Here is a 21,748-nt window from a genome sequence, read left to right on the forward strand (position 1 = left end):
AATATTATGAGCTGGCTATTTATAGATTGCAATAAATCGATACATGCATGGATGGTATCAAAGTCTACAGAACTGAACTGTTGGCACATATCATTTTTCAGATTACTGCCTAATAAAAATAGATTTTTTTTCTGATGTCTGATCACAGTGTTGAGGACAAAGTCTCATGTTATCTAAAAGGCAAATCACAGTTATCTTATCAGTCTATCAAAGCACGCACAATCTGATGTGGACCTTTGATCATCTCTTTCCTATTGCACCTTTAATGCAATGAAGATTTCCAGCTCCCAATTTGTATAATAAAAGCCCAGAAAAAAGAAATTCTTCATAGTGGTATTTCCACAATTCAGGGGGAAGCTTTCTTATACCCAATACTTATATCTAAAGGAAAGTGAATTCTGTGTGTTTGGTTTCAAATTGTGAACAAAAGAGGCACTTCTATTTTTAAAAATTAAAAATGGGGAAAAAAAGAAAATGCTTAAATAATTGCTGTATCATTGTGCTAGAATTTGAGGGAATCATACTTTGTTGAAAGTCAGTAAGATTGGATAGTCTATGTGTGACTGAGACTTCCCAACTGTCCCTTTTGGCTCCCAAATTGGACGGTGAGAGCCCTGTACTTCGCATCATAATTACCAGAAGCTAAACGCACAATTCTGATGATATGTTGTTTTAGTTTTAGCCAACTGTTATTTTCCTTAGGAACTGTTATATTCCTTTTCCTTATAACCTTAAGTTATTTGTTCAAAGACTGTGGGAGATTAATTTAACATCCCTGCATTCTTGTTTCCCTGCCTGTACATGAAAATAATCATTTAATTCAGAAAGTTAGAGGGAGGGACTTTGTAAAGGAGGAGAGATAGGCAAGAGAACAATAAAATGATCCAAACTGTGATAAGACACATGCCAAGCTTCAATATCATTTCAGACATTCAGGCTAACGTGGGATAGTTAAAAAGAAAATATTGTTTATATTCATTCTCTCAATTTTTAAAAGAATGACAAAAAAAACACTGTAGAGAGGGTTTTTTTTTTTGTTCAAATAGCCATTTAACTATAGCAGGTAGTTGGCATCCATAGCCTTTTTCCAGAACAGGTTTCATTTTTCTTTTCCCCACATGATTTTCTATAATCATGGAAATTGTACAAAGAAGGTAGGTTAGGGAAAAGTGGTTACTCCCGTTCAACCTGGCGGGAGTGGGTAGGTTTGTTATGTCATTGGGAACTGGTAGGAATTACTCGAAGGTTTTAAAGAAGTGTGTATGCCAGTGGCTAGCCACATTCCCTTTCCCAGTGGGAACGCTTGTCCTGTTTTTGTGCTCCTCTGGAAGCTAACATCACAGGGCGCATCTTGCTAGAAGTGCCAGAGAAAAGGGAATGGTAGCCATCTCTAGGTTGGAGTTGAAAATAAACTTTTTTCGAGAACTTTGCTTTATAGAAACATGGATATGCCCTACTTTGGAGCTATACATATGTTTTATTTTAGACAACCATTGTGATTTTCAAAAGTACTATAAACTGAATTTTTGCTCATTGAATTGTATATGATAAATTAACTAGGAGAATTTGTTTTTTGTTCATAGCCCACGGGAAATATTTTTATAAAGATAAGAATCTTTTTGTGATAGTCACATCCTAATATACTTATTTTATAAATATACTTACAAATGGATTTTTGCATACTAAATTTTCCCTACTTATAATTGGAAAGAAAAATTATTTATCCAAGATCTTACAAGAAATGAGTCTCTACTATAGTAAGTCATGACATTAAATTAACACCAAAACTTTGGGAGTAAAATATAGTAAAGGATTTCTCTTTACCCATGATGCCACTGAGGTAGACTCCATAAAGTGATAAGCCAGTTGTAGCAGCATTCCACACAGTTCCGATAACAGCATACAAAAGGATGGTTCCGAGGTTTCCAAAGAAGAGGCGGTTTGGCATAAAATACCCTGCATCTAATACGATGGGTGGCAGCAGGTAGAAGAAGAACACTGTTGGTGTGAGGGTGAAGGAAGCAATGTGGTCCGCAGCCCACACAATTCCTCCCAGGATGAGGCCAAGGACAATGAGCAAAGCACTTTCTGGAACAACACTGGTGACTTTGTGAGACAGGTGGAAAACTGCAAAGGAAAAGAAAAAAAATTGGGGGGAGGGAGAATCAGAACACAAAGCTTATTTCTTTGATAAAGTAGCTTTTGCTTAGCATCTTTGACTCTTTTTCATCTTTGTATTCCAAGCACCTAGAACTATTTTGCATTCTGAAGTACTTTTGGAACCTGTGAGTTCTACCAGCAAGCGCTGTTTCAAGTGATGACATGAAAACCCCCTCAAAGCCTTCTAAGATAGTTTAATGAGTTTTCAATGACCCATGAGCCTCCCCCCACCTCCCCCAGCCATATCACCACTTGTGGTCCACCTTCCTGTCATGAATCTCTTTAAACCTAGCTACACCATCTGGCAAAGGTTACACAATTCATCACTAGGCTTATAGCAGGGGAGGACCTGCCACTGCTTGTACTGGAGCAGTCTCAGAAAACCCAGGGCTACTTGCAGGCTTAAAGGGGGTATCAGGGAAGGTAAAAGTAAGTAAAGCAATGTTAGTAAAAGCAAGTAAGTTTAAGTTCTGCTCCTTGAAAGCAAAGTCTCCTTTCTCTGGCCCACAAGCTTTGAAAATACCCTTGCACCAGGGCCCCTCCTTCTTTTATGAACAATGAAGCACTCCAGAAAATGTAAGGAAGTAGCTATGGGGTCAGGAGGGTCTCTCTTGGAGATCAAATGGTTCCTTTCTAGAGCTTCCCTTTAAAATAAACAGAAGTATATGCAAAGTGGACAATGCATTTGGTTATAAATCCAATCAAGTGTTAATACTGATGGAATCATAACATTTTCCCTCTTCAATGCATCTATATCTAGATGTAAAAAAATCCATGACCTTTTACACAATATGGATCTGAACTCACCAGCTGGTACTTGGACAGGAGTCTTCCAGTTGTGCTATTTCCTGTATGGTTATAAGCTCCCCAAGGGAAGTGACTAAGTGTTTTGTTTAATTTCTGTTCCTCCACATTACATGTGGTCTTAGCACATAGTATTTATTCAGTAAATATCCACTATAAATAATCACTAGCACAGGGGCAGAGGTGCTTCATCTGACTTTGGCCCACCCAGCTTTATTATACATCATTCCTTGCTAAACACTCTACAGTCCAGCTTTGTTGACCCTTTTTGTTGTTCTGTACACGTGGCAGTCTGTCTTATATCTCTGTGCCTTTGAACTGGCTGTTTTCCATTTCCTGTATATTTTCTCACCTAAACTCCACCTTTTAAAATACCTAATTTCCTTGAAGCACTATTTTTTTCTTGCAGCCTTTTCCAATCCCCTCCAGCTGTTAAGGCCACCCCCAAAATTATCTTGTATTTATTCTGTATAAACTTCTATATGTAATGTCTTCACTGATAGAATAAAGGTTCAAGAGGGAAGGGGCTGTTTGATTTTTGTCACTGTATCTAAATTACTGAGCATAGCCTCTGGCACATAGTTTTTCTCAGTGTCCAACTCTCTGTGACCCCATTTGCGGTTTTCTTAGCAAAGACACTGGAGGGGTTTGTCATTTCCTTTTTATAGATGAGGAAACCATGGTCCCACAGCTTGTAAGTATCTGAGGCCAGATTTCAACTCAGGAAGATGATTTTTCCTGACTCTATCCTGGGCACTCTATCTGCTACACCATCTACTCATCCTGGCACAGAGTAAGTTCTCAGTAACTGTTTCTTGATTAGCCCAAAGTAATCCATGTCCATTTCCTATGAGGCAATATTGCACTCTCCTTTTCCTCAGACACTCAGTTCCTTTTTAATTCATTCACTGGATAGAGGCTTCAATCTGATTGAACCATAGTAAACACTGTAATATACTAGACTCCCTTCCTTGCTTGCACTTTAGTATAACAAGACTCTCCCCTGGAAGTCATGGTTTTCTTCATTTGATAATTTGGGGGGAGTTCTTAAGGCAAAGGTTCCCACTTAATATTTTCCCTGATAAGAAGCTACATGGAATATCCTTGAAGTCTTTCTGTAGCCTCCAAGGCATGCCATAGGGAACTAATGTGCTGGCTGGGTAGAATGGTGACTCACCAGCCAAAAGGTGTTGCTGACTGACAGGAAAGGGGTGGAGGCAGTGGCTGATTTAGATTTAAGCCAGATAAAGCTTTCAGATCAATCAGTAGATTTTAATCCAATATTTAGAGACTTTTCTTCTAAGGACCACAACCCTCATCCCTTCCATCTCTTAAATTATCAACTAGTCTATTCCTCTAAAGCAAAGTGATCACCATCTTTTATCCCCAGAGGTACGCTGTCCTGAGATGGGACTATTTGGGCCAATATACTTTCTTGTTCTGTTTTCAAACTAAGAAAATGAGGTGGGGGAAGTAAAAGCTTTCCTTGTACTACACCTAACCCAATACAGTTAATATTGACCCACAAGGTAGAGAACATTTGGCCTTAGATGTGTGTCTGGTAAATGGTCACATCTGCTCACTATAGTTGTTTGCCAAAAAGACTTGTCTTGCTATTTAAAGAATTAAGCCCTTGATTTGGCTTTCACATAAATCTAATGAAGGACAACAAAGGGTATGTAGAACAGTTATATCTAATCACGAACTACTGTTTATCATTCCAGGAACTCTAAGCAGGACTAAGTTAACAAGTATTCCAGAAGAAAAGGGACTTTCTTTGACTGTCTGGCATAGGGGTAGAGGCACAGCCAATACTTTCTCATCAGTAATTAGTGACTGAACTTCTTTTTTTTTCTGTATAAATTCTATTTTCATGATAAGAATTTCTACATGATTACTGCATTGTCCCAGCAAATAACTTTTTAAACAAATCTTCAGTCTATCTCCCTCAAATCATGAAGTAGAAAAATAGGGTGTCCAGGTAATTAAACTATCCAGATATTGCACATAGGATCAGGAATTGAGAGCTGGAAAGAATCTCAGAGGTCCTCTGGTCCAATCCCCTAATTTTGACAGATGAGGAAATTGAGGCCAAATGACATATTTGAAGGATTGTAAAGGTGGTAAAATTTAGACAGAATTAAAAAACCCAGGTCCTTTTACTTGAGATCAAGCACTTTCTGATTCTAAGATACTTACGGAAAATAAGAACAACAACAATTTAACACATGCCTAAACACATGCATATACTTACTTTGTAGGGACAGTGTAAAGATGAAATATATAAGATGCATCAAATGTCTAAATGTTATCTCTGAAATTTAAGCATAATTCTCTACACATTCTTTATCCCTCTATGATCTAACAGGGTAAGAGGGTGGGAGTTTTTCCAAAATTATTTATACAAATCATTACATTTCTACTCCAGAGCCTCCCTGTCAAGGGGAGACAATCTGGACTCACAAAGACCAGTACCTGAACTCCAATTATTCATACACTGCCTTTATTCAGTAGGTTTTGAGGTTTATATAGGCAATTTCATCATACCCTAAAATAAAAGGATGGCATTCTGCTGATGATACAGCAGGTTCCTCCTAAGATTTGGAAATCAGGTCCTCTTCCCAGCTCCACTACTGGCTCATGGTGACTTTGTGCAAATGTTTCCATTTTTCAATCCACACTAGCATAGTAGGAAAAGCACTGGACTTGCAATTGTATGACCAGAGTTTGAATCCTGGTTCTTATTACCTGTGTATAGTTGGGCAAGTCTGTCTCTCTGCAGCTCAGTTTTCTCATCTGTAAAATGTGGGGGTCAGACTAGATACATTCTAAGGACCCTTCTAGCTCTAAATATATAATCCTGTGTCAAAACACCATTTTAAAATGCATGGCATATCCATCCTAGGGAGACTCTATACCTATTAGCCCATTCTTTCTGATATTCCTCCTAGGGTTCAAGCAGAATAAATCTAATTTTTCTATCACATGAGAGCCTTCCAAATTCTTGGAAGCAACTATGACCCTAGGCAAGTCACTGTGCCTCTCTCTCTGTTCCTTAGTTTCCTCATTTGCAAAATGAAGGAGTTGGTATAGATAAACTCTAAGTTCCCTATGGATAAAACAACACATACTTCAAAATGCAGTGTGCATTTACAGGGATAGTGTGAAGATGAAATATATAAGGTCTGCCAAGTATTTTTCATGAAATTTAAGGATAATTCTCTATACATTCTATATCCGTACATATTTAGGACATTCTATGTGCCCTGACACCCCTCCAACTTCACACTCACTGCCAGTCTAAGAACAAAGCTCCTTTCGGTAGCATGCTTTCAAAACCATCCTTTTATTTTAGGGTATGATGAAGTTGTCTATATAAATACCAATCTATTCAACAGTAGAGTAAGCCCAGACTGGAAGGTGAGAACCTTGAATATTCCTCACTGCTTTATAACCAGTTGGGCCCACTCCACCCACCCATTCCTTGACCATTAAGCAGAGCCAGTGACCCACTATCTGCCTGCTTCTGTGTAAGACCCATCCTTTCATTCAGTTGCTCAGGGACTGATATACAAATCAGCATTCTCTTGTTACTGCCCATGTCTCCACTCAGCAGACATTCTTAGTTGGAGCTCTCCTAAAATGAGGCTCCCTTCCCTGGTTTCTGCTGGACCTTTCCAGCTGCTCTGCAGCTGGAGCATTATATATCTTGTCTTCCCAATTAGAATGTGAGCAGGGACTGGTCGTTTATTTATATTCCCAGAAGTTAGCATCGTGCTTTGTGCATAGTAAATGATTAATAAATAAGCATTCATTAATTCATTCATTCCCAGCTCTCCCTCTACCCATTCAACTCAGTCGTATTCTACCTACATTCCTATCCCACTTTATCTTACCTTTCCATTGTGCCCCCTGTAATATTGTTCTATTGTCAACAAAATTAGACTTTCATGTTGAACCTGTGCTCTCTTCCCAGAAATTTGATGTTCAACTCTTTGTGAATCCATTTGGGGTTTTCTTGGCAAAGATACTGGAATGGTTTGTTATTTCTTTTTCCAGTGGATTAAGACAAACAGAGGTTAAATGACTTGCCTAAGGTCACACAGTTAGTAAATATCTGAAACTGGATTTGAACTCAGGTCTTCTTGACTCCAGGCCAGGTACTATATCCACTGTGCCTCTTATTACTTTAAATGTAGTTGGCATTTTTTAAAAATGTAAAAGTTGTTCTTTCCCCTTCCCTAACTGAATGTAGACCCCTTAATGGCAGAGATTATTTTGTAAAATTTAATGGAATATACAAAGTACAGGGAAATATAGGTAAATCCTTTTGTAAGCCTCCAGAATATGGAATATGTATTTTCAGTCCACATGTCTACTGATTTTAATCTAACTTTCAGTACCCATGGCATTTCCTGCCCCAGGAAACAGAAGAGCTGCTTCTGACTTTTAAAGTCCTTTATACCCTCCTCTACCCACCTCTGCTCCCTTTCCAATCTTCTTATACCTCATTCCCCTCCATATACTTCATAATCCAATGACATTGGGCTTCTGACTGTTTGCTTGGCACAAGACTGGGAATTTCCCCTGGTTGTCCTCCATGCCCAGATTTCTTTCTTTCCTCTTTATCCCCGGCTTCACTGACTCCTTTCAAGACTCAGCTAAAATCCCACCTTCTGCAAAAACTTTCTCCCAGTTCCTCTCAATGGTAGAGCCTTCTCTTGGACATTATCTCCATTTCACCCTGTAAATATCTTGTTTTTATATAGTTGTTTGTATGTAGTCTCCCCCATTAGACTGAGTTTCTAGAGCACCTCTAACCACTCATGTGACTGTCCTTCAAATACTCGAAAACAATCACAGCCCCTCCAAGTCTTCTACAAGCTAAATATTCTCAGCGTCTTCAGCCATTTGTTGCATGTCCCACTCTCCATCCTACTTATCCTTTTCTGGATATGCCCTCAAAGATATCTATATATTTTAAATCTTTTAAAAGACCTTTATATTTTTAAATATATATCTTTTAAAGATATGTATCTTTAAAATATCTTTTTAAAAACGTAGTACCCTAAATTGACCACAATATTCCAAATGGGGCCCAAGCAGGACAGAGAATAATGGTGTTATGACTTCCTTCATTAGAATGTTGTGTTTTTATTAATTTAGCTTAGGATACCATTAGCTTTTTGGCTGCCACAGCACAATGTTAACCCATACTGAATTTATGGTTGACTAAAACTCCTATAGGGCAGCTAAGGTAGCACAGTGGATAGAGTGGATAGAATGCTGAACCTGGAGTCAGGAAGTCAGGAAGATTCATCTGTCGAAGTTCAAATCTGGCCTCAGACACTAAGTTGTGTGATCCTAGGCAAGTCCCTTAATCTTCGTTGCCTCAGTTTCCTCATCTGTAAAATGAGATGGAGAAGGAAATGGCAAACCACTCTAGTATCTTTGTCAAGAAAACCCCAAATGGGGTTGTGAAAAATCAGACTGAAATGACTCAACTGCAACAAAACTCTGAAATCTTTCTCATAGGAAAGTTGCTAGGAATTTAATTTCTTCATGCCTTTCTTATCCTGCATTTAAGAAGCTGACCTTTAGAACCCAAATATAAAACTTTATATTTATCCATGTTATATTTCACTTGTTTGATTTGGTAATTATACTTGCAAGATTACAATCTCTTCCAAATCTAGTATCCTCTAACTGATGAGTCTATCTAAGCCTGAGTTGGAAATTGGAATATTGGAGATGGATCTTGGAGGAGTTTTAACTGAGTTTGAATTTATCCTAAAGCTTCTTTTGATGGGGCTGAACTATGGGCTCTGTATTGAAAACTTGTTGAAATAAAGCAATGACCCCAAATGAGGTAAGTTGAGGATGTTCTTGCCCCGGGTTCTCCCTTTGAAATTGGTTACAATACAGAAAGGATCCATTTTCTTCCCCTGTGGGGCTGTTTCAACTTTGACCTTAAGTGCTTCAGAAGAACTCTGATTTTATCTGCATGGGAAGTCACTGCACATATGCAGAGTACAATCCTTTCATGCCTGGATGAGGGTTTTATGAGTTGCTACAGCCAAAATAAAAATCACTACCCAGTAGACAATCTTCCAGTGATGAGCCTCTTCAAACTTTAGCATGGAGGTGGAACAATGGATAGAGACAGGGCTCAGGAGTAAGAAGTCATGAGTTCAAATCCTGCCTCAGACACTTACCAGTTGTCAACATCTTTCAGCCTCGGTTTCCTCATCGGTACAACAGGAATAACAATAGCACCTTCTTCATGAGATTGTTATGAGGAGCAAATAAATTAAGATATGTGAAGTGCTTTGCAAAACTTATGGTACTATATAAATGTTGACTATTATTATTACTAGCTAAGCTAGGTATTAGAGGATAGTGTGGCTTACTCAGCATTCAAAGCCTTCCCAGATTAATGGGACCTGCCAAAGCTTCCTCTTCCCTGGCATAGCCTTGGAGAATTTTCACATGACATAGAGACCCTGGGCTAGGAAGGATCGTACAGTTCCAAAATTTCTGCTTCTATATCTCCCATCGTTCTTCACTTGGGAAGATATGTCCCAGGGAAGGCTATAGTTGAGATCTACTCCAGTAAGATTATAGCACTGATAATCAGGTAACCTGGGATCTTCTCTGGGTATGTGACCTTGAGTACTTCATCTGCCCTTTGAAATATAGAATTTTATTTAGAAACTGTTTAAAGTAGAAAAAAAAACCCAACCATGTCAAGAAAGACCGGGTAGAATATGGTTTCCCAGCAAAATGGAATTTTTAAGGCAACAAAAGTCTAAAAGGCCACAAAAAAGAAATAGCACCACCATATTTTAACGATGGTAAGTAATTTGTATTTTTGGCATTGTTATTATTATTCATTGAATTTGAGTTTTCCTCAGAATTTCACCCAGACCATGCCCTACACAACAATTTTCTCGTAAATGCTCGCCTTCTACACACATTTGAAGACACCAGAATCTACCAGCAGAAACAAATTTATATAAGCACATCAGGACTGATCAATCTCAATAGTAGCCAACTGAGAAATATTGCAGGTTCCTGCCAAACAAAAGTCACCCACTCTTTGAAATGGGGCAGCTAGGAGGTGCAGTGGATAGCACACCAGTGCAGGAGTCAGGAGGACCTGAGTTCAAATCTCACTTCAGACACTTGACACTCTCTTGGGCAAGTCACTTAACCCTAATTGCCTCATCCTGGGTCATCTCCAGTCATCCTGATGAATATCTGGTCACTGGATTCAGGTGGCTCTGGAGGAGAAGTGAGGCTGGTGACCTGCACAGCCCTCCCTCACTCAAAACAAAGTCAAGTGCAAGTCATGTCATCATTTCTCTGATGGCATGGTCTTCTTCGACAATGAAGGACAAACACACTCTTTGAAATAAAGATACTGAATTATTTGTAAAAACTCTTAGTGTTTTTTGGCTGAAATGTGCTCTGAAGGCGAAGTGTTTGTAAAATCACCAGGTTTACTCATGGGTAACTTTGGTTCTCATGATGGTATGATGCCTGCTAGAGCTAACAACTCATATAGTGATGCCCTCCTACTCTGACACGAGAAGACCACCAGTGGACAAGACCAAGGAATTATTAATTTACCTAGAAGCTCCATTAGCTCCAAGATGCAGATGATGATAGTTAAAACAACACAATAGATTACTGTTTCAAAGCTTCAAGAATTAAGGTGATTCTTTAAGGACCTCATGGAATCATGTATTTAGAGCTGGAAGGAACTTCTGAGGCTATGTGGTCCAACTCTCTCCTTTTATAGATGAGGAAACTAAGGCCCAGAGAGATTAAATTATTTGCATCCAGGTCAAAGTTAGTTAGAAATAGACCCAGGATTCTAACCTTAGTCCTCTGACTTCAAATACAGCAATTTTCTACAGAATCTTTCAGATTGCAGTAACTTACAGACAAAGTTGATATTACCTAAAGAAGAATTGACTACAATAATTATCTAATTAATCATAACACTTTAATTTCAATTATGGTGATAGTTCAACAAAAGTAACTTTTTTGTTCTTACTTAGAAAACTACCTTATCGTTTAAACTCAACCTGTGTTCTGGGCAGTGGCTATGGAGTTGTTTAATCAGTCTGTGCCTTGGGCCTCCCTTCCTCATGTGTAGAAAAGGGATAATAAAGCCTGGCTACCAAGCCATCACCTTGTTACTTCGAGGTTCAAATGTCTTGTTGTTGTTATCTCCTGACATTCAGAACACTTGGAAACTTAATTTTTTAGGAAAATTCTCAATTTTGCAGAGCTTAATTCCAGAGGTTAGCCCCATTGTAGCTGACGTTATTCTGCTGGATGGAATTTCATTCATTCATTCAACCAATATTTATTAAAAATATTATGCCAAACACTCTGCTACATACAGGGAGTTCAAAACAGTTTTTTCTCTCAAGGGTCTTGCTTTCTATTGGAAAAGGACACACACAAAAAAAAACCCCAGACAGTTTAATACAAAATATATACAGAGTAAATTTCTAGGTGAAGCAATGAGGTGAACTGGGTGGGACTCATGTAAGAGTTGGTTTTCTCAGTCAAGCTTTTTGTGTATGGGATCCTAAGGTGCAAAGGTAGAAAGAAAGTGAATTACAAGTAAAGAGCATTGTCTGTAAGGGCATAGGGAGAGGCAATATAAGGTTATAGGAAACAGAGGGCAGACTGTTTTACCTGAAGCATAGTGTGTGTAAGTGGAAACAATGTAAAAATAACCCTGGCAAGGTAGTCAGGAGCCAGATTGGGATGAGCTTTAAAAGACCAACAGAAGAGTCCGTATTTTATCATGTGTGTGTTCGTCCATTGTCGAAGAAGACCATGCCATCAGAGAAGTAATGACATGACTTGTACTTGACTTTGGTTTTTTTTGAGTGAGGGAGGGTTTTGCAGGTCACCAGTCTCACTTCTCCTCCAGAACTATCTGAATCCAGTGACCAGATATTCACCAGGATGACTGGAGATGACCTAGGATGAGGCAGTTGGGGTTAAGTGACTTGCCCAAGGTCACACAGCTAGTAAGTGTCAAGTGTCCGAGGTGAGATTTGAACTCAGGTCCTCCTATGTATTTTATTATAGAGACAAGAGGGAGCCACTGAAGTTCCTTGAGCAGGGGAGTTACATGGTCAGATTTAAAAAAAAAACCACATCAATTTGGCATCTGTGTGGAGAATGGAAAGTAGGAGAGACTGGAGGTAAGATATCAGTACTAGTTTTCAGGTACTGTATTCATTCACTTATAATTATTGGTAAGATACTTTCTAAAAATTTCTTCAGTTACATGTGATACTATTTCCCCAATTAGTATAACAGAGAAAATTTCTATTTCTTTCCTAACCCATAGGAGTATTTAGTACTAAGCAGTATTGAATAAATATTGACTATGCCTCTTCTTTATTCTAAAAGCCATTTCTTGACTCCTTATACAGAAATTCTGCTATTTTTCAAGTTGCTTTACGGAATTTGAGATTGTCAGTCATCCTTTCTCTCCCAGATCCCTTCTCCTCCTTGAGTTTTCATGACACTGCTCTCTCTTGATTCTCCTTTTCCCTATCTGACCACTTCTTCTTAGTCTCCTTTGCTGTATCATCACCCATGTCCCAAAGTTTGACCATAAACATCCCTTAAAACTCTGCCCTGAGTCCACTCTCTGAATCTCATCTCTTGGTGACTTCATCAGTTCTTATGGGTTAAATGATCATCTCTATGCACAGGGCTCCCAGATTTCTCTATTTAGCCAAGTTCTTTGTGATGAACCTGTGTGATGTCCTGCATCAGTAACTGGATATCCTGCAAACATCTCAAGCTCAATCTATCAAAAATAAATAAATAAATAAAAGGACTTATCTTCCCCCATTAAACTCATCCTGCCTCTAAACTTCTTTGTTTCAGATCAGGGTACTAGGTTCACACTCTCAGATTCATCTTTATTTTTCTATCTCATTCATTTGCCCATATTCAATCAGTTACAATGTCTTAGTGATTTCTCTCTTTAGAATATATCTTGCATTCATCCATCCATTCCCTTCTCTCCACTCATGTGGCAGACATCCTAGTTCAGGCTGTATTACAAAAACCTCCCAATTTGTCCCTCTGCTTCTGGTTTTTCTCTTTTGCAATCCATTCTTTACAGGGCTTCCAAAATGATCTTGCTCAAGCATGAATCTGACCATGTCTTTTTTCTGCACCAGACTTCTAATTGCTTCTAGGAGAAACTACACATTTCTCTGCTTAGCATTTAAAGGCCTTCACAAGTTGGCTGCAGCCCACCTTTCTGGGTTTCATGCGGCTCTTCTTCATGCTATCTGTGCCTCAGCCAAACTGGCCTATTCTGTTCCTTGAATCTGTCATTCTAAATTCCATCTCTATGCCTTTGTAAGGCTGTGTCCCATGCATAGAAATGCGTTCCCTTCTTGCGTGGGCCTCAGAGAATTCCTGATTCTGTTCAAGGTGAGCTCATGTCCCATTACCTATGGGAAGCCTTTCCTAACTTCCCTGATGGTCAGTGTTTTCTCCCTTCTCAAATTATAAAAAATGTATTTATCTGTGTGAATTTTTTATACTCTTTCCCTCCCCCAGGTAGAAAATAAGCTTCTTTAGGCCTTGTTTTCTTTGTTTCCACAGTGCCTAGCTCAGTGTAGTGTCTTGTACATAGTTGGTGCTTAAAAAATTATTGTTGAGTATAGGTGGTTTTCTCATTCTACTCCATATCAGGACTGGGTCCTAATAAGTTGGTTGCCAAACATAACATATTCTTCATTCCTAAAGATAAACTCTAGCCCTGAGAAAGGAGTGACTGTAGTTCTTGCTGGAAGATGAAATCTTCCAGTGATTGAAAGAAGCATCATGTTCTCATAAGATTTGCTCTACGGGTTAACAAATGCAAAATCTTTGGTCACTTAGAATTACAAGCATAAATCTCTAAAGGTTTTATGGTTTTCTCATGCTAAGCTGCTAGTAAGGTGCCTGGATCTTTTGTATTTGCTCAATATGACTCACACAGTCATAGAACTTTAGGCATTGTCACTCTTGGTACTAGGCTTTTCAGCGTCCAGTTGGTGATTTACAGAAAGATGTATAATAATTAGGAATTTATCTTTTGGCAATTATAAAAGTTTATACTTGAGAAGGGTTCAGGGAAATTATGCTTTATCTTTAAAAACAATAATAATAACAAAACTTTGCACTCCAATTTTTTGGTGTGCTTCCCTCCCTCCCCTGAGAAACTCAAAGTTCTTTTCAATATGTTATCAGATGAAGCTATGTATCATAAAGCCTCACTAAGTTGAAATAATGGATAGGTTGGTGGCTGCCAAACTAACTTTAAAGTGTATCCCTTGCTCACAAGACTCTAAAAACCCATAAAAGAAATGATTTAACTCCCTACTCAGTGAGAATTTGCATATAATATACATACACATAAATATGTGTGTGAGTATATGCATATGTATACATGTATGTATGTATGTGTATGTGTACTATGATTGACTTATCACTTTCTCAGTGGAATTTAAATAATTAATTTTAATTAAAGTACAGTGGGGAAGACGAGAAAGAGAACTCAAAGGACTAATGGAGAAGCAATAAGTTAAAAGATTAAATAAAGAGGGGTGGATCAGTGGAATAGGTTGGGTACACAAAACACAGTAGTCAATGATTATAGCAATCTACTGTCCGATAAACCCAAAGACTCCAGCTTCTGGGATCAGAACTCACTATTTGACAAAAACTGCTGGGAAAAATGGAAAATAGTATGGCAGAAACAGAGCGTAGACGAATGTCTGACATCGTATACCAAAATAAAGTCCAAATGGGTAAATGATTTAGGTGTGAAGGCTGATACTATAAATAAACTAGGGGAACAAGGAAGAGTTTATCTGTCAGATTTATGTAGAATGGAGGAATTTATGACCAACTATGAGATAGAGAACATTAAGAAATGCAAAACGGATAATTTTGATTATATTAAATTGAAAAAAATATTCCACAAACAAAGCCAATGAAACCAAGATTAGGAGGTAAGCAGGAAGGAAAATTTTTTTACAATTAGTGTTTATGATAAAGGTCTCATTTCTAAAATATATAGAGAACCGAGTCAAATTTACAAGAATACAACTCATTCCCCAACTGATAAATGGCCAAAGCATATGAATAGGCAGTTTTCAGAGGAAGAAATTGAAGCTATCTATAGTCAAATGAAAAAATGCCCTAAATCACTATTGATTAGAGAGACGCAAATCAAAACAACTGTGAGGTACCACATCACACCTATCAGATTGGCTAACATGACAAAACAGGAAAAGGATAAATATTGGAGAAGATGTGGGAAAGTTGGAACTCTAATTCATTGTTGGTGGATCTGTGACCTGATCCAAGAATTCTGGAGAGCAATTTGGAACTATGCCCAAAGGGCTACAAAAATGTGCATACCCTTTGATCCAGTAATACCGCTTCTAGGATTATATCTCAAAAAGATCATAAAAATGGGAAAAGGACCCACATGTACAAAAATATGCTCTTTTTGTGGTGGCCAAGAACTGGAAATTGAGGGCATGTCCATCAATTGAGGAATGGCTGAAGAAGTTGTGGTATATGAATGTAATGAGATACTATTGTGCTAAAAGAAATGATAAATGATGAACAGGCGGACTTCAGAAAATCCTGGAAAGACTTAGATGAACTGATGCTGAGTGAAGTGAGCAGAAGCAGGAGAACATTGTTCACAGAAACAGCCATAGTGTGTGAGGACTGATTTTGATAGACTTAGGCCTTTTCAGCAATACAAGGACATTGACAAAGGACTCATGATGGAAAATGCCATCTACATTCAGAGGAAGAACTATGGAGTTGGAATGTAGAACGAAGCAGACTATTTTCTTCTTTGCTTTCTTTCATTTTTTTCTTTCTCATGGTTTCTCCCATTCATGATAATGCTTACATGCAACATGACTGATGCAAAAATGTGTTTAATAGGAACATATGTGTAGAACCTGTATCAGATTGCATGCCATCTTGGGGAGGAAGGGCAGTGGGAGGGGGAGAAAATTGAAAACTTATGGAAGTGTATGTTCAAAACTAAAAATAAATAAATTGAAGGAAGAAGTTAGTTAACTATTAGTGTTTATAGAAATCATGAATCTCCTGCTCCATCCCTTTCACACACATAGGTGATAAAGAGTGGAGCACACTTAGTATTCTCTCCAGAGTAGGGAAGTAGTTTTGGAAGGAAAAGAGATAATCCCAGATCATTTAACCTCCAGTATTTTACTTCAGTAATAAACTTGGCAAATAAACGAAGTCATGATTGTTGTTGCTATTGTGTTTGCAACGCATTTAAATTAGGCTTCATTTTTTTTTCTTTAGTGAATCCCCCTTTTTTGGCAGTGTCATGACACGGTACCAACATTTACCAAAATGTGGAGGAGACTAGGGTCAAAATGTAACAAGGGTAGAGAGCAAACGTGGAGGCAGCAGATGATCCCTTCTGCAACCCAATGCCCTGTAGCAACCCAGGGACTTCCCCATGGTGTGAGGACCAGGGCATTCTTCCAGATGATGCTGACAATAGCAGCAGTTTATAAGAGCATTGCTGGTAAATATCCTTGGAATGGAGTTGGATTTAGTGTTCAAAGTCCTCATTCACTGATAAAGTGAAACCCTAATTAGAAAACTTGACTTTAGAAGACCTGAATTAGAATCAGATTTTTTTTTTTAACGAAAAGTTAAGATCATGCGGTAAAACCCCCTTTAAAGATGAGGAAACTAAAGCCAGAGTTTTGAACTGTTTTGACCAAGATTTATGGAGGTTTCTAGTAAAAAAAAAACCTCAAGAAGCAAAGAATTTCTTGAGATCAGATGGTGAATGGAGGCCCTATATACAGTACCAACGCAAAGAAGTAGGCATATGAGAGAGCCTAGGTTGAGTAAATGCATCAGTTCCCACTAGTCAACATAGATAATCAAGTAGCTCTGACTTTATGGGGCTTTTCAGGTAGTTGGTTGGTATACAATCCATTTTAGAAGCTTTTCAATCCAACCTGATTCTAGTTTGATCCAATCCCGACTACCATTCTTCATGATCACCATTCAAAATGTTCACTGAATTGTAATGAGTTAATTAAATCAAAGACTTTGCTGAATTTAAATTGCAATTTACTTGTGGCTAAACAATTAAAAGTATAATAGACAGAGTAAGGTCAATAAGTTAAGGTTCCTATTTGATGTACCCTACAGTTTCCAAATCTTAGCCCCAAGGGATAGTGGAGCCTGCTAGTTGGAACAGGAGTTGAGGTACAAAGATTCGAGCTTTGAAATTTCTATTTTATCCTCTTTACGCCAATGGTAATGTCTATTGTACCTCACAATCTATTTTTCATGAACATCATATTACTTTATAATAATGTGACTGATCCAGAACAGTGGTTGCCAAGTCTGTGCCTTCTAGTACCAAGAAACATCTTTTCTATACAAGTTAATGAACTCTTCTTTCATTGATCTTGAAGCAGTTTAGGGTAATTTCTATGACTGGGAGTGCTAGAGATGACTTTTTAGAAATGGAAAGATAGAATTCAGTGGAGATGCCTCATGGCCTACTTATAAATTAAACCTGTCTTAACCACAATGCTTGCTATTTCATAGAGGAAATCCTTTGCAAAAACTAAGAAAGGAAGGGCAGAACAGAAACTGAGAGTGGGGACTAGTGGAAAAATAAAGGGAAGGGTAGCATTCTGGAAAAGGGGGGAAAAGGAGATGAAAGGAAAAACCAATGGTCCTGGGTTATGATTCATGTCTTATATCATCCATTCACTCAGCCTCCCTTAATCACTTTTTAGTGCTAGGCACTGATATACTTTGGAGATTCAAAGACAAAAATGAAATAGCTATTGCTCCCAAGAAGCTTGCATCCCAATGGCAGAGACAACATGTCCATACAAGGTACATAAGAGAAATATGCAGAGTAGATGGTGGATAGCCTCAGAGGGAAGACAGCAGCAACTGTGGCAACTTGGGAAGCCTCTTGTTCAAGACAGCATTTACGCTGAATCTGGAGGGAAGATGGGGATTTTAAGAGGAGCAAGCACTGAGGAAAAGCATGGCAGGCCCAAGGGATCCTTGGCTTCTTTGGGGTTAAATCATTTTCTAATGTACTACCTGTTCCATTCACTTACCCACATCTTCATGTGGTCCCCTTCCCTCATCACTATAATACAATTCCAGATATTCTTTCTCTTTCTGGACAGCCTAACATTTCAAAGTTGTTATGTGAATCTGTGGGCTAATTCTCCTTCACTGAAAATAACTGTAATTATTTGGGTCATGGAAACATGAGTACTGATAGTAATGTCATGAAGATGCCATTTTTATCAGTAGATTCAGATTATCTCAACAGAGATGTATCCATTGAGCTCCCAAAAGGCAATCTGGGTAAAAAAAATAACAGTTTTGAGATAGAATGTCAGGTCCCTCATTTATGAGATGTGTATGTGTATACACATACATAAATGTGTGTATCTGTGTGTAGAGAGTATGTGTTTGAGAGAGAGAGAGAGACAGACAGACGGACAGACAGACTTATCTGGACAGGGTCTGAAGCACTAAAACTGAGGTGTATTTAGAAAGTGTCAATAAATCAAAGGGTAAGTGGGCCAACCAATCAATCTTCTATTAACCTTTACAAGTGGTGACTGTAAAATGTTCCATAATAAAATTCCAAAGGTCTATTTTATTTATTTATTCATTCAATTATTAGATAATTATTGAGTACTTGTTAAATTCAGGGTGCTTCAATTTCTAGGGTTCCCCAAAATGTCAAGCTAGTAGGATGAGAAACAAGGAATAATGAAATCTTTTTATAACACTAAAAGGGATAGAATTAACATCCATTTTATGAATTAACTTTGTGAATCAACTTCTATATGGTATTTTAGTTGCTCCTTTTCAGGCCATGATTTGACCTACAGTGAATTCAAATTCAGGTAAAAATGAGTTGTGTTAACAAAGAGGTTCTGTGTTATGATATTCTGCAATGACCTAAATTTAACACAAAACTGTTACAAAAAGAGACCAGCTTCCATAACCAAATAATTTAACGTCAACAGTATATCAGAGGGAGTGTAGATCAAGGAGTCTGATAAATTGACAAAGGCAAAGAATTAAAAAAATAATGACAGAAATATTTTGTAGCAATTCAATAATGGAGAAAGTCAAGACTTCAGGATTTTTCTGCAGCTGGGGCTGGCATACCTTTTGAGTGATGACACATTATTTAAGTGGCATCCAAAACAGCCAGTAACTTATTGCAAGAGTCCTGAAAGAGTTACAGCTAATTAAGCACAAAATGGTACAGCTGCATTATAGTAACTACAGGATAACAAAAGCATTTAACTCTAATTACAAACCTTTCTAACTGATGTTAAAGGTCAGCAATAGCTGACTGCAGTTTCACAGGCTAGTAATAGCGAGAGCACTCTGGTTTTTGGGTTAGAATGGTTGCCTCAGGTTCCCGTAAAGCATATCAGCTGCTCTGCCATTACAAAATAAACCGTCCTTCAGAGACATTAAGCATAGATTGGGAGAGTCTCTGACCCACTTATATGTATGTAAAAAAAAAAAAAATCCCTTTTGGCCTTCAATGATCTTTTGAGCTAATTTGAAGATTTAGCTGAATCCACTTAAATTAAATAGCACAGTAAATCCTTTGGTTTTACTTTAACATGGGCAAACCTTTACAAATTAAATACAACTAAACACATCAGTAAAGAGCTGGCTAGAAAAACACATTGAGAGTCCATACTGGCATTTTATGCTTTTTCAGATAGTAAATAGGAAACCCAAGTGAGGTCCTAAAATGATGTTGAAATCACAAATCTCCGGGTGTCCTTGAGTTTCCTGCCTGTGCAGAGCATTATGCTTAGCATTGTAGAGAGCATGAAGATAAATAAGCCACAGCTCTGCTTCCAGTTTACAGTCTAATCAGTGTTCTTTTATGCAAATATTATGGCATTGGTCCATTAATAATTCCTCTAGTGGCTTTGTACTTAACCACACTCTTCTTCCCACTTTCCCCTTGTGACTTACAGGACACTTGAGAAACAGTTCGTTGAATTAGGATACAGGCCATGGTCACAGAGAGAACAAAACCAACCAGAACCAAACCCAACCCTAACTGACCAGCATAACGCATTATTCTCAATAGGAGGGTGCAACACAGATCTAAAGTATTCACTTATTTCAACAATTCAAAATGGAATTCCTGCCTGCAACTTCCCTCCCCCTCAATTTGCCCTTTCCCCTATCTTCATTTCACTGCTGACCTGGCCATCCTTGGTCAACCAGGCTTACGCTCTTAGCTGTATGCGTTTTCCTCTCCCTCAATGTCGTCTGATTAGCTGCCAAGCCTTCATTTCTACTTCCATTCTATTTCTTGTGTCTGCTCCTTCCTTTACACTCCTGCTACAACCTCCTTATTTACTTAGAGTGGTAAATCCAGCCCAGATTTTAGGAAGTCTTCAAGGACAGGATGAAAAGCTTCTGGGTTTTTTTATTAGGGAATGAAGAGTCACTGATCTCTCCAGACTTCATGGTTACTCCCCAGTCTTACTCCTAAATTTCAGCCAAACTGGCTTACTCTCTGTCCCTGTTCTAATCCTACCTCTTTTTATAATCAGTATTTTATTTTTTCCAATTACATGTACAGATAGTTTTCAACATTCAGTTTTATAAGATTTCAAAGTTTTCAAATTTTTCCCTCTCCCTCTCTCCCTTCCCCCTCCCCAAGACAGCAAGTAATCTGATATAGGTTATACATGTGCAATCATGTTAAACATATTTCTACATCTAACCATACTTCTCTCACCTTTATGGCTTTGCTTCCATTATCCCCTTTGCCTGAAGCGAATTTTCCCTTTTCCCCATCTCCATCTTTTGAAGTAACTCCCTTCTTCTAAGTGATCACCTCCACAAAGAAGCTTTCTCTGGCTCTTCTCAATCCTCAAGTTTCTCATAGCACATTACAGACATCCTCTTTTCTCTGATCACATAGTTTTTTGGTGTGTGTGTGTGTGTGTGTGTGTGTGTGTGTGTGTGTGTGTGTGTGTGTGTGTGCATGCGCATGTGCATGTGTCTGATACACATCCCCCGCTTCTCTCATTACTCTGTGTTTCTTGAAAGTCAGGCTTGCATTGAATCTGTTTTTAAATCCCTAGCACCCATCACAGTAACTCACTTATAACAGGTACTTAATAAGTGTTGACTGCACTAGAGTTTTTTTGAATGTATCAAAATCCAAAGCCCAATGCTGAAAGAACAAGCATTCCGCTGTCACCTTTTAGACTTTTGCAAATATTATCTAATGAAATTTCTAAACTTCCTTGCCCTAGTAGAAATTTTACAGATGAACGCATTAAGGCATGCAGAGGTTAAGTGAATGAGAAACAGGGCTGAGGACTCTTCCCTCCCAGCTGTGAGGAGCAGAATCCCTCCCTCTTTGTGGTGAAAAAGTCCTGCTTCTCTTAACTGAGAACTGAATGTGCTTAAGAGCAAGCCACTAGTGACAGAGCTGCCTGGATTGTGAAGGATGATCAAATAAAACCCCATTTTAGATGTTTTGTGCGCTTCTCTGAGATTCTCAACTTCTTTTTAGTTTTCTAAATGCCAACCACTATTTACACAACTTTTTCCCCCTATCATTACAACACTCAAATTTGCTTTTAGACCAGTCATATTTTGCAAGAAAGACTTTCTAAAA

At 38.3% G+C, this 21,748-nt stretch overlaps 1 protein-coding gene across 3 annotated transcripts in view; it reads right to left on the reverse strand.

The window, feature by feature from the left end:
* The window catches only part of SLC9A3 (solute carrier family 9 member A3), a 135,355-nt gene that overhangs the window by 67,307 nt on the left and 46,300 nt on the right, over positions 1-21,748 (reverse strand). For 2 of the 3 annotated variants that reach the window (XM_072605309.1, XM_072605308.1), the window contains exon 2: positions 1,825-2,127. In XM_072605309.1, coding sequence (XP_072461410.1) covers positions 1,825-2,127 — 303 coding nt within the window. Of the gene's footprint in view, positions 1-1,824; positions 2,128-20,857; positions 21,067-21,748 lie in introns of those variants that run through there. The other variant, XM_072605310.1, reaches the window with a different exon arrangement.

This window comes from Notamacropus eugenii, chromosome 4, assembly GCF_028372415.1.
Source record: "Notamacropus eugenii isolate mMacEug1 chromosome 4, mMacEug1.pri_v2, whole genome shotgun sequence".
Classification (NCBI taxonomy): Eukaryota; Metazoa; Chordata; class Mammalia; order Diprotodontia; family Macropodidae; genus Notamacropus; species Notamacropus eugenii.